Source organism: Limulus polyphemus, unplaced genomic scaffold (assembly GCF_000517525.1).
Source record: "Limulus polyphemus unplaced genomic scaffold, Limulus_polyphemus-2.1.2 Scaffold4357, whole genome shotgun sequence".
Lineage (NCBI taxonomy): Eukaryota > Metazoa > Arthropoda > Merostomata > Xiphosura > Limulidae > Limulus > Limulus polyphemus.
In genome coordinates, this window is record NW_013669967.1 from 8,361 (window position 1) to 19,847 (window position 11,487).

The window sequence follows — 11,487 nt, forward strand, 5'->3', positions numbered from 1 at the left end:
TAACAGCAAATGTACAACGTTTCGACAAGGTTTTGTCATCATCAGGTATGAATAATCCTTGTCGAAACGTTGTACATTTGCTGTTATGTTGAACTTGTATTACAGTTTTTCTTCATCACCCATTCAAGACGTCTCCAAGCATTATTAGTCTCAAAGTGGGTTCCTCGTCATCGAATTGTGTTATTGTGGCCATTACTTTAAAGAGCGTGACCACTTTTACACTTACCAGAAGTCAGTGCAAACCGAAAGAAACGTCGCAAGCATTTTCTGGACATAGCTGGCAAACATTTTGTATACAACATAAAAATAATTTATTGTTGACCAACGTTTTCATTAGGACAAGATATTTTTGTTTTAACGTTGGTATATAGTAATGTATATTTACTATTAAATGAGTGGCGTATTTAGGCTTAAGTCTTTCAGTAAAATCTCCAAATAAAAACTTGTTTATGCATATCGAAATTTTCCTCAACAAAGTATTTGTGATCTTTCATTAAAATTCTTAAGTTCTGTCGGGTTTCGGAGTTTGACGCCAGAAGCAACCAAAGCAAGAGAAAAATATAAGACTCGAATTCAATCGGCGGGGAAAAACTATTGGACAGATAGTAGTGACGATACGTTACACACTTACGAACAGTGTTGAAAGTTGGTTTGGTCAGCTAAATCCACATTTTCCCACCACACCTCAAGTCAATACGCGTTTTTATGTGAAGACTGCCTACCAAAGATTGTTCATCTGGTTACACCGAGTGATTGTCAGAATGAATGATAAAATAACAACTAGTCGCTACAAGAATATCCCCCGATACCAACTTTACCCCCTGATGGGGAACCGTTCTTGCTGGTGACGGTAACTTTACAGATAAGACCTTCAGTTAGTCAACCAGAAATGTTTCATCTCACACTCCCGGTTTTCAGAAGCCATCATATGGTACACAACAGTACGGAATGATACAGTATTCCTGAAGACAGACTTCAGCTTATTGTGTTTCTTCATTGACAAGTCAAAGAAACGTTTGTTTTTGTTTGGGATTGTGGTTATTCAATTACTCTTTAAAGCCCTTATACATGTAGACATACAAACATTTTCTGACCTAAAAAGCTCACGACTCCCCACTTTCAGTCTGATCATTTTAAAGTTTCAGGAACAAAGGTGAAGTTGTTTGATTAACATTAATTCATCTTATGTGTCCACAAAGTTTTCTTGCTGCGTAACATTTTTCTATCCGCACTCCCCCAAAATGTTGAAGTGTTTCTGAAGTAACATTTATATCACAGTTCTGAAAACAGTGGCGAAGGATGGACGACTGATTATATGCTGCGTTTTGCGCATGCTCTTTTAATATGCGAGCTCAGACAACGTACTGTAGAGCTCATATAGCCAAAGTTCAGGAGGGAACTGAAACTTATGTTCTATGTAACATTTGCTGGATACTTTACAAAATATACACTAAATGTTTGATGTTGTAAGAAATGAATCTTTACACGTTATTTATCGTGTATATTTGGTGGTACGTCGTGAAAGAAAACAAAGAAACGTTGACAGTTTTTTTTTTTACACTATTAGGATTTACAGTCGGAAACCTCACCTATCGAACCCCATTCTGGATGAGCCAAGTTGTTGAACCATCCGTCATACCTCTGTCTTTCACTGTAGACACATTTTGTACATCTTTCGGGCTCTGTTGGGGTATGTGAAAACAATAAATTTAAACAATGATATACACTTCACCGCTGTCGTTAAAAATCACTTAGATGTACAATTTTCTACCCACAAAAATCGCAAGTAAATGTATTTAATGAATAAAAAAAATTCTTATAGTATTAATATTTATTTACAATTAAGAACAGAATCACGTAGTTTATTAAACATACACTACTTAATAGTTGTTCTTGTCTATTTATTTGTTGAAGTCAGTCCAAGCTTTTAACTTGTGGTGGGGGGCAGGTAATGAAACATATGAGACCACATCTAAAATAAATCTAACACCGGATTATTGGACGGCATTAGCTTCGGAATAACGAAATTTCAGGGGACCAGCCCCCCCCACCCCCACACACACACGCACTCCCGATAGGAGCGACCTTGTTAGAAGTTTACACTTGTATCGAGGTGTTCTCAAACGTTAGCATCCCTAGGTTTCTTCTTTTCATTACAATAACCTTAGCAAAAATATGAATATTCGAAAGAACAGATATTTTAAAGAAGACCTAAATGTAAAAACGATCACACTTCATTGTGTTACCTATTAAAAATCAAACTCCTAAGTTATGTCACCTAAAATTTTAAACTGATATAGACTGACGAGTTATCTAAGTGCAATCAATTAAAAAAAAAACCTGACTTGCTTAGACCTTAATCCTTCCCAGCCCTTAATAGTCCTTGAGCAGGCAGGGGGTTGTCCCTCTTTCTGTACTCGCTAAATTAGCCAATTTCCTTTAATAAACTAAGAATATTTAACGTGAATATTTATAAAACTAACCTAGCTAGTTTTTTATCGCCTTCTCCTTGAGTAGCTTGTCACAGTTTGTTAGGTAAACCTTCTATTCCGGGTTTTACCCTTTATTGAAATATTAAACTTATTGCATATTTTTCTTTGTCACGTGATTTGATTGCAACTAATGTTCTTTCTTCGTTAATTTACCCAATTAAAAGCCTTGTTAGAGATATTATTTATTTCTTTAACTATTCCGACTGTCACTCATACTTCAGCCAAACGATTAGAATTTTACAAGCATAAACATATGCAGGTTAAAAAATAATTTAGACACAAGACATTTTTTGACAGTGACAGAAAAAACACGAGCTCTTGTATTAAACTGTACTGAGGCTCTGATTTAGTCAACGACTATCGAACAGTATAGAAACTAAACTAATAATATTAATGCCGATTAACTACATTACATACATCAGGGATGTAGACAACACTACAGAGGGGTGGGGAGGGGACATTTGAAAAAAGGGGAAAATGTAAATCTTTTCTTATACACAAAGAATTTAAGTACATGAAAGTCAAGTGTTTATTTAAAATTACAAAATAGAAGATGTTTTAGGCTTTAGAATATTTGGTGGTCTTTCGATCCCCCGGCTATTCTTCCTAACACGTACGATTTTTTCTCACATTTATGAAGATCATTTTTTTTTTTTTTTTATTTTTTTTTATTCAGGCAATATTCGTACAGGCGTTTCCGCATCATCTTTGTAAAGCAGATTGAAAAAGTACGTCAGCTGATACTAATCCTCTACTTTAGACAAAGGTTATTTAATAAAACACTTGTTATATAGGTTTGTACTTGCTTTCTCCTGTTTATGCATCGTGCCCCTCCTGAAGTGAGGCCATAGCCATTTCAAGAGAAGGCACGGAAACTTGTGCAAGTTAGTACAAATTTTTCTCCATTGAATATGTTTAATAGAACTATTAATTTACGAACGTAGCCTAATGATTGCGTGATGCCACTCTAGGACTCTGACCTGAATTCAAACAGTATGTTCTTGGTTGTGTCCTAGTCCAGCCTGCTCTGCCCCAGCAGCCAGTTAATCTTCTGTTGTGAATTGGAAGCTGGTCAGTCAAGTAAAACATTTACATTACTCGTTGTGTGAATAAAGATTTTACTGGGGTCAGTCATTCTTGTTGACTCAACCGTCGTAACTCGTTGTGAAATACACACAAACGCCCGAGATCCTAGAACCTCCCGTTATTAGCGGGCCCGAGTCTTTTTCTGCTTTGTTGGCCTTACTCGAGATACCACACCATGTTTTCTTACATTGTGGCACTGCTGTGCCTATTTTTACACAATGTTACGTATAAACATTTAAAACAACAGTTCAAGGAGAACATAAATGGAAGCCAGTGGTAACAAGGTGGTTACTGTTTACAGATGAGAACACATAGGATCACCTGTCAGATATCGAAATAGTGAAGTACAAAGGGGACGATTAGTTACACTTAAAGCATGTCTAAAATACATCTTCCCACAAAAACAAGATATTTTAATTGGTCTAACTACAAATTATGCACAAAGTCGTGCAACTCCAACTAGAAGAGTTAACGCTACTCAAAATCTGACAGTTTTCACAAATATTTAAATCTATCAAAATGTATTTTACAAACCACTCAACAACTAAGATAAGATATATAAAGAATGCATTAGAATCTTTTATAAAATGTTCATAAGCATTGTTCTTTAGTTCTGGTACCACGTTTGTTATTTTTAATGTTTCAGTTTTGGTGTTTGTTAGCTAATAATGATGCAATGTATTTAAAAAAATAAAGTCTAGGCCTCTGTAGAATCTAGAAATTTCGTGCAGTATTTAGAAACAAGAGTATGATATAAATACGAGAATTAGTAATCAGTTAAAGAGAAATTAGTATACAATGAGTGATTCAATTTAGTGTTACGAGAGAGAATTATCACGTTTACTCAGTTTCAATTTATTAGCAACGAAATCTTGTAAGTAAGTTTATTTGCGAGTTAAAACATAAATGAGTACTGCAGTTTCTACCGAGACTTTTTTGTGAACTTAGGCCTACAACTAGTATCAAAGTTAACTTAGCCTGAAGAATCGTTACAAAATAAATAAATTCGTCATCATTACGTCGGCTGGACTTAACGATAGAACATGTTATAACACACATCACTTTCCATTTTGACTAAATATAATAATTATTCAAAGTATTTTAAGTTGTAGAATTGTAGTTGAACTACTTAAGATGGCAGAACTTTACATATTCTGAAACAGCGTTAATAATTATTTTGTGCTGCTATAACCTTAGTCTGTACTAGGGGTTGCAATCGGGACACCTTATACTAAAATAGTTCCCTAAATACACCAAGATTTGTAGGAGAGAATCCTGGGATTGTATTTTAACTAGGGCCCTGCGAATCACAATTTTTTTTCCAATTCCAATCTCGAACCGGCTGTGTATGTATAGATTACAGGGTACGTAGGTTGAATTAAATTTTAAATCAAATAGAAAATGGTTTCTATATTTATGTGGAGTGTTTCTACACACAATTAGTAATGAGCATAAAAGTAAATCTTTCTAAAAACAAAGGACATAATGTACTTAAACATCTGGAAGAAGAACGGTAGAAAAGTGTTATTACAAGGAAATAGGTTCCAGTGTATAGACCGAATTAAAATAGGTTCCAGTGTATAGACCAAATTAAAATAGGTTCCAGTGTATAGACCAAATTAAAATAGGTTCCAGTGTATAGACCAAATTAAAATAGGTTCCAGTGTATAGACCAAATTAAAATAGGTTCCAGTGTATAGACCAAATTAAAATAGGTTCCAGTGTATAGACCAAATTAAAATAGGTTCCAGTGTATAGACCAAATTAAAATAGGTTCCAGTGTATAGACCAAATTAAAATAGGTTCCAGTGTATAGACCAAATTAAAATAGGTTCCAGTGTATAGACTAAAGTATAAGCTAAATTCTAAAGTTTACCGGAAGTGATGTAGATTCGAAACTATCGAATCAGAGCCCAGCTAACGAATCGAATCTCCAGTCCCGATTCGAAATCGAATCTTCGCAGAGTCCTAATTTTAACAATTTTCGGACTGAAGAATGTGTTACTTATATCCTCGACCCCAATCGCGATACTTAACCAATTCGTTGAACATTTGTAACTTATGTTGTTTCTTGATTAAACTTCATTCAAAGAAAGCTGCCTTTAGTTAAGTTTAAACGTTACACTCTAATTACTGGATGGTGGTGATGTACGTAAGAAAGGGAACCAGTTCAAGCGTTCACAAGGTAACAGTTTTAACAACTAAGCTATTCGTACAAATGCTTCAAGTTTTACCAATTACATAAGTTTTAAATCGTATAAGTTAATTAAAGATTATAGATACTTTAATTACTCTTGGTGAAAACAATATAACTTTTATAAATAAAAGATGATTTAGAATCCCGGCGGAGATATCGGGATTCAGAAACAAATCTTCAAGATTGCAACCTCCCTAATCCGTTAATTTGTTCTGTATTAAATTCTAAAGATAATTCAATAAGTTCATATTCGACACGTACAGTTCAGGCGACATTTCAGATTTTAATCTCAAAATATTTTTCCAAATTTATTTCGCCCCCCAGTGGCTTAGTAGTAAGTCAGTTGGCTTATAACGCTAGAAATCGGATTTCGATATCCGTGGTGGACATAGCACAGATAGCCCATTGTGTAACTTTGCATTTAACTAACAAAAACATGACTAATATTATAACAACACGGAAGAAGGTGGATTTTTGTTTAATGGAACTACCTACACACGGTGAATTTAAAGTTATAACACCTGTTCGATTTCAAGCTTCGAGAGAATTTTAGAACAGTGAGGTATAACAAAAAGGGCATTACTCAAAGTTGATAATTATGCCTCAAGGATATGGGTCAATGAAAGCGATTACACATAAGGACTCATATTATAATCCCAGAAAAAAGTTGAAAATATGAAAATTACACATCAACTGAATTCAGATTACCAGAAAGCCAGAGTAGTTTGTTAATCTCTTTAAAAGTTCATAGAGATCAATAAAGAGCCACGTGCGCAACGTTAGTAACCAAGTAAACATCGCCAGAGGGCACCACCCTCACGTCGAACAAACATCGCCAGGGGGCACCACCCTCACGTCGAACAAACGTTTTCAGATAGTTACATATCAATCGGTGCAAATCTTTATGGAACACGGTGTTCAAGTTATAGTTAATATATCCTAGATAACATCTGGTTTGATTTAATTTTTAATAAAACCAAATTTTTACAAGGTAGACGAGTATTAGTGATTTCTGACCTAGATAAATCAGCCAGGTTAGGGGAAATCCGTGAAATATAACAAGACAGATTTGTTTTATAACAAGAAAAAGATCAGTAAGAAATTTACACTTTAGGCATCGTTTATAATCCAAAAGGCTTAGCATTGTAGCCATCTTTCTTTTTCAACTTTAATAATAATAATCATAATGCAGATAACTAATGCAATAACAAGAACAGCAAAATCAATAACAGCTTGAACATAGCTTCCAATTTTTCACATCAATCATATCCAACTCTCCAGCGCCATCTGGTTTACAATTTTCCAACATTTACAACATTGACACGAAGAGTGTCACCATCCTTATACGTTGATTATTTAATAAATCCTGTCGCTTATAATATTTCTCTTCTGTAACTTAAGTGACAAATGTTAATTTATGTGGGTTTTTAATCAACTGATAAATACCTTAGAACTATACACCAACGACAAAAACTCCACAAAGTAACAACTCGTCAAATAACTGACACTGACGACACGCAGCAGAGGTCTGTTGCATCGTTACTGTTGATGTTGCAAGTTGGAAATGGTATATACTACAATAACTACACTCGTACAGTTGTACTTCCATATTCTCTGGGCGGAGAGTGGCCTAGTAATTTGTTTGCCGAACTGTCGAACTGAGGTTTCGTATTTCATGTCCCATCTCTCTCTCTCTCACACACACACACAGTCCATTTGATTTATTTTGTGATCTCCCGAGATGATTTTTTAATATGTTAAATCATCTGCTGAGTCGTGTTAGGAATAAGACGTAGTTTACACTACTGTAGTTATGAAACCGTAGGTTGTGTTGCCCCCACCCCCCACCCCCATGTGGTTTCGCGGAAGGCTCTAAAGAGGAGTTGAAAAGATGCGTCTTAGTTTTCGTATTTTTGTAAATAATATATTCAAAGGGAACTGTTACAACTCAGTTTCTTCGCTGTCTGACTGTTCTATAATGGTAGAGGTTTTTTGTTTAGTTCGTTTCAAATTTTCTGGCAAAGCTACACAAGGGCTACTTAATTGTATTAGTCGTCCCTAATATTAAACTGAAAGGTTTCAAGGAAGTTAAACAACATTACTCCCCGCCAATTTTTGGGCTACTCTAACTTAATATTGAAATTAGGCCCCGAAGAGTGAAGCGCGATTTTGTGGCATGCATTCACAGTCTGGTACGCTAAACACTGAGCCAAGCCTGGCCCCACAGAGGAAGTAAAGGAGAACTGGAGAATGAGTCATAAAAAAAACCCTGAAGATATATTCCAACTTTGAGGTTAAGCTTAGGTTACATCAATAACTGGAAAAAGACGTCATAATTAAAAGGCAACAAACACGGTCCATCAAACTCGAATATTAACTGTTTACCAATATTAATAATGACTATCATGTATTGTGCTGAAGTAACATTCACACTGTCCACAGAATTCGAGACACGCCAAAGTGAAACGTAACGTTCACACTGTCGACAGAATTCGAGACACGCCAAAGTGAAACGTAACGTTCACACTGTCCACAGAATTCGAGACACGCCAAAGTCAAACGTAACATTCACACTGTCCACGGAATTCGAGACACGCCAAAGTCAAACGTAACATTCACACTGTCCACGGAATTCGAGACACGCAAAGTCAAACGTAACATTCACACTGTCCACAGAATTCGAGACACGCAAAGTCAAACGTAACATTCACACTGTCCACAGAATTCGAGACACGCAAAGTCAAACGTAACATTCACACTGTCCACAGAATTCGAGACACGCAAAGTCAAACGTAACATTCACACTGTCGACAGAATTCGAGACACGCTGAGTCAAACGTAACATTCACACTGTCCACAGAATTCGAGACACGCTGAGTCAAACGTAACATTCACACTGTTCACAAAATTCGAGACACGCCAAATCAAACGTAACATTCACACTGTCCACAGAATTCGAGACACGCTAATGTTACCTTCAGCTTATGAACCAAAAACGTATCTTTTAAACAAAGTTAAGGAACAGCAATTGTAACTAATTTAAGATTGTGAAGAAATATACATTTTTAATTACACATTTTTGATCTGTCATGACATACAACTTTCTGCCTTTTACTTGTACGTTCCATTCTGGAACATGAATCTAAGTCACAAAAAAAAATATTATTCGCAATTAGTGGATGTCACAATCTTGGACAATCAGCTCTCATAAATGTACGTTCGCTTTGTTTTAGTTTCAGCGCTGGACTACTAAACGAGCTATTCACGCCGTGTCTGTCGCTAGTATCAAGCCCCGAATTTTAGTTTTATAAGCCCTCAAGCTTACCGCTGACCCGACGGAGGAGGACATGCGTTTTCTGAAACAAATAATTACTGACGACCATGGAGTCGTATAAAATTTTCTGCTCCGAGAAACAAAATGGCGTGGTTGCTTCAAGGGAAAAACCACTCAAATGATCAGTGATTAATTGTTCCATTTCTGTTTCTTTTTTGTGGAATGCGAATTTTAATAATACTGTACATTTCATTTGATTTTTAACTAAGACAACAGTAAAATTTCAATGCTACAATATTAAAAAAAAAAGCTCTTTGGAATCTGAAACTATTATGTACAACACCCAAATGATTCCACAACTGGGACGACGTTTCCTTCTAAAAACAGCCAGATGATATATTTTCAACTGCTTTCCTTTGTTAAAATCACATCCAAAATGTATTTACATTGAAAGTATTCTGCATCTTAAACTCTCATAAGCACGAGTTTAAAAATATTACGTCACTGTTACGTCACTTACTCTAAAATCCAAGTAACAAAAAACAATGACAGAGTAAACACTGAGGGTTCTAGAGTAATATAGAGAGTATAATAGACACAATTAACGGTTGTACAGACGCGTTGGAACCGGCACCGTAAGTTTCAATTGGAAGAGAACTGTAGCAAGTACGGAGATAATATAATATGGGGGGGGGGGGGGTATGTTTAAACCGTATAACAAATGTCCAAAAATTCGTCGGTGGAAGAATGATGGTGGGGAGAGACATTTGGGGCAAACCTCCTTAAAGGAAACACTTTCTTTTGTTGTTCAGAATCTGTACCAACAAACTAAACCTGTTTCCTACTGATAAATATTCAAAGTTGACGTCACTGTTGGACCCAATATCTCATGATATCAACAAGTGCGTGAGACATGGTACCAGTCACATTTGATAGTACATCAAGCGTGGAAAGGTTTCGACAGGTTTGCAACGTTTCGGGAATACAAAAGGTTAACTTGAAATAAATAAATACACACATTACACACACACACACACACAGAGAGAGAGCGAAAGTGTCTAAAGAGGACAACCAATTTAGAATTTTTATAATTAGAGACAAACTTGTACACAAACGAGAATAAAAAGAGATCCAAGTGTATAATGCCACCTTGAAATTCCAAGATATCCACGGACCTTCAAATAAGTGATTTCAGTTTCCGATTTATTTTTTTATTTTTTAACGAAGCGAAAAAAAAAACAAGTTATCTAATAACCAAACCGTAAAAACTCAGTTTAAGAAGATGGTAAGTGCAAAATTAAAAGATAAGAAATATTCAAATAGTTAGTAAAAACGACATTAATTAGGCAAGGATGAACAAAGGGCAAAAACTCTAAACAAAAAAAAAAAATAATAATAATAACGTGATCGATTCCGAGAGGGTACGATTGCAAGTTAAGAGGTACTAATAAGTGACCATACCCATCGGCTATTGGAACATTTTTTCTCCAAGTTGTTTGGGGTTTGTGAAACGAATTTGTTGATTCCTGGATCCATACCAACAAAGATAGCGTCAATACTGCACGTATTGGTGTCCTGTAAATAAGTGGCTTCACCCATTTTCTTTATTAAATCGTGTTACAACAAAGGTACTCAGTATGAAGCAATATGAGGGGAGAGGGTGACCTTAGGAGATCCCACCGATATAAAACGGTGTATATACACGTAACGCGTGGATAAGCTCTACCTTGGAAGAATATGGACGTTCGAGGTCAACCACGTGTACGTAAAACTCGCGATTTGGCATACTTAGTCTTGTAATGAAAACGTCGTCACAATTTGCATACACATTTATAAAAAGCCTCGTGGTAGAGTAGAGCACACATTTCAAAGTAGTAAAGGTCAGAGTAGATTTATGTCTCATGTTCCACGGAGGTAGAATTATTCTAAGTGTTCCTCCGACGTAAATAATCGGGATTCGATACCCGTTGTCGGCATAGCGCAGATAGCCCATTGAGTAGCTCTGCGCTTAACAAAACAGTGGTAGCATACTATACAAAATAGCTATGGAGATGGGGCGGAGTTTAAGACTGTTAGATTAAAAAGGTTTCTGATGTCGTTCAGGCCCTAGTTTTGGATAAATTACCCTGCTGTACACGAGTTTCTCCCACCCATTAGCAATAAACCTAGCTCTCCACTAGTACTCGAGTTTCTCCCACCCATTAGCAACAAACCTAGCTCTCCACCAGTACACGAGTTTCTCCCACCCATTAGCAACAAACCTAGCTCTCCACCAGTACACGAGTTTCTCCCACCCATTAGCAACAAACCTAGCTCTCCACCAGTACACGAGTTTCTCCCACCCATTAGCAACAAACCTAGCTCTCCACCAGTACACGAGTTTCTCCCACCCATTAGCAACAAACCTAGCTCTCCACCAGTACACGAGTTTCTCCCAC

General features: G+C 36.2%; 1 protein-coding gene across 1 annotated transcript in view; it reads right to left on the reverse strand.

Moving 5' to 3' along the window:
- LOC111088751 (dual oxidase-like) overlaps nucleotides 1-11,487 on the reverse strand; it is a gene marked incomplete at its 3' end in the record, with an annotated part of 27,838 nt that overhangs the window by 6,501 nt on the left and 9,850 nt on the right. The window contains exon 2 of the mRNA XM_022399652.1: nucleotides 1,590-1,682. Coding sequence (XP_022255360.1) covers nucleotides 1,590-1,682 — 93 coding nt within the window. The remainder of the gene's footprint in view (nucleotides 1-1,589; nucleotides 1,683-11,487) is intronic.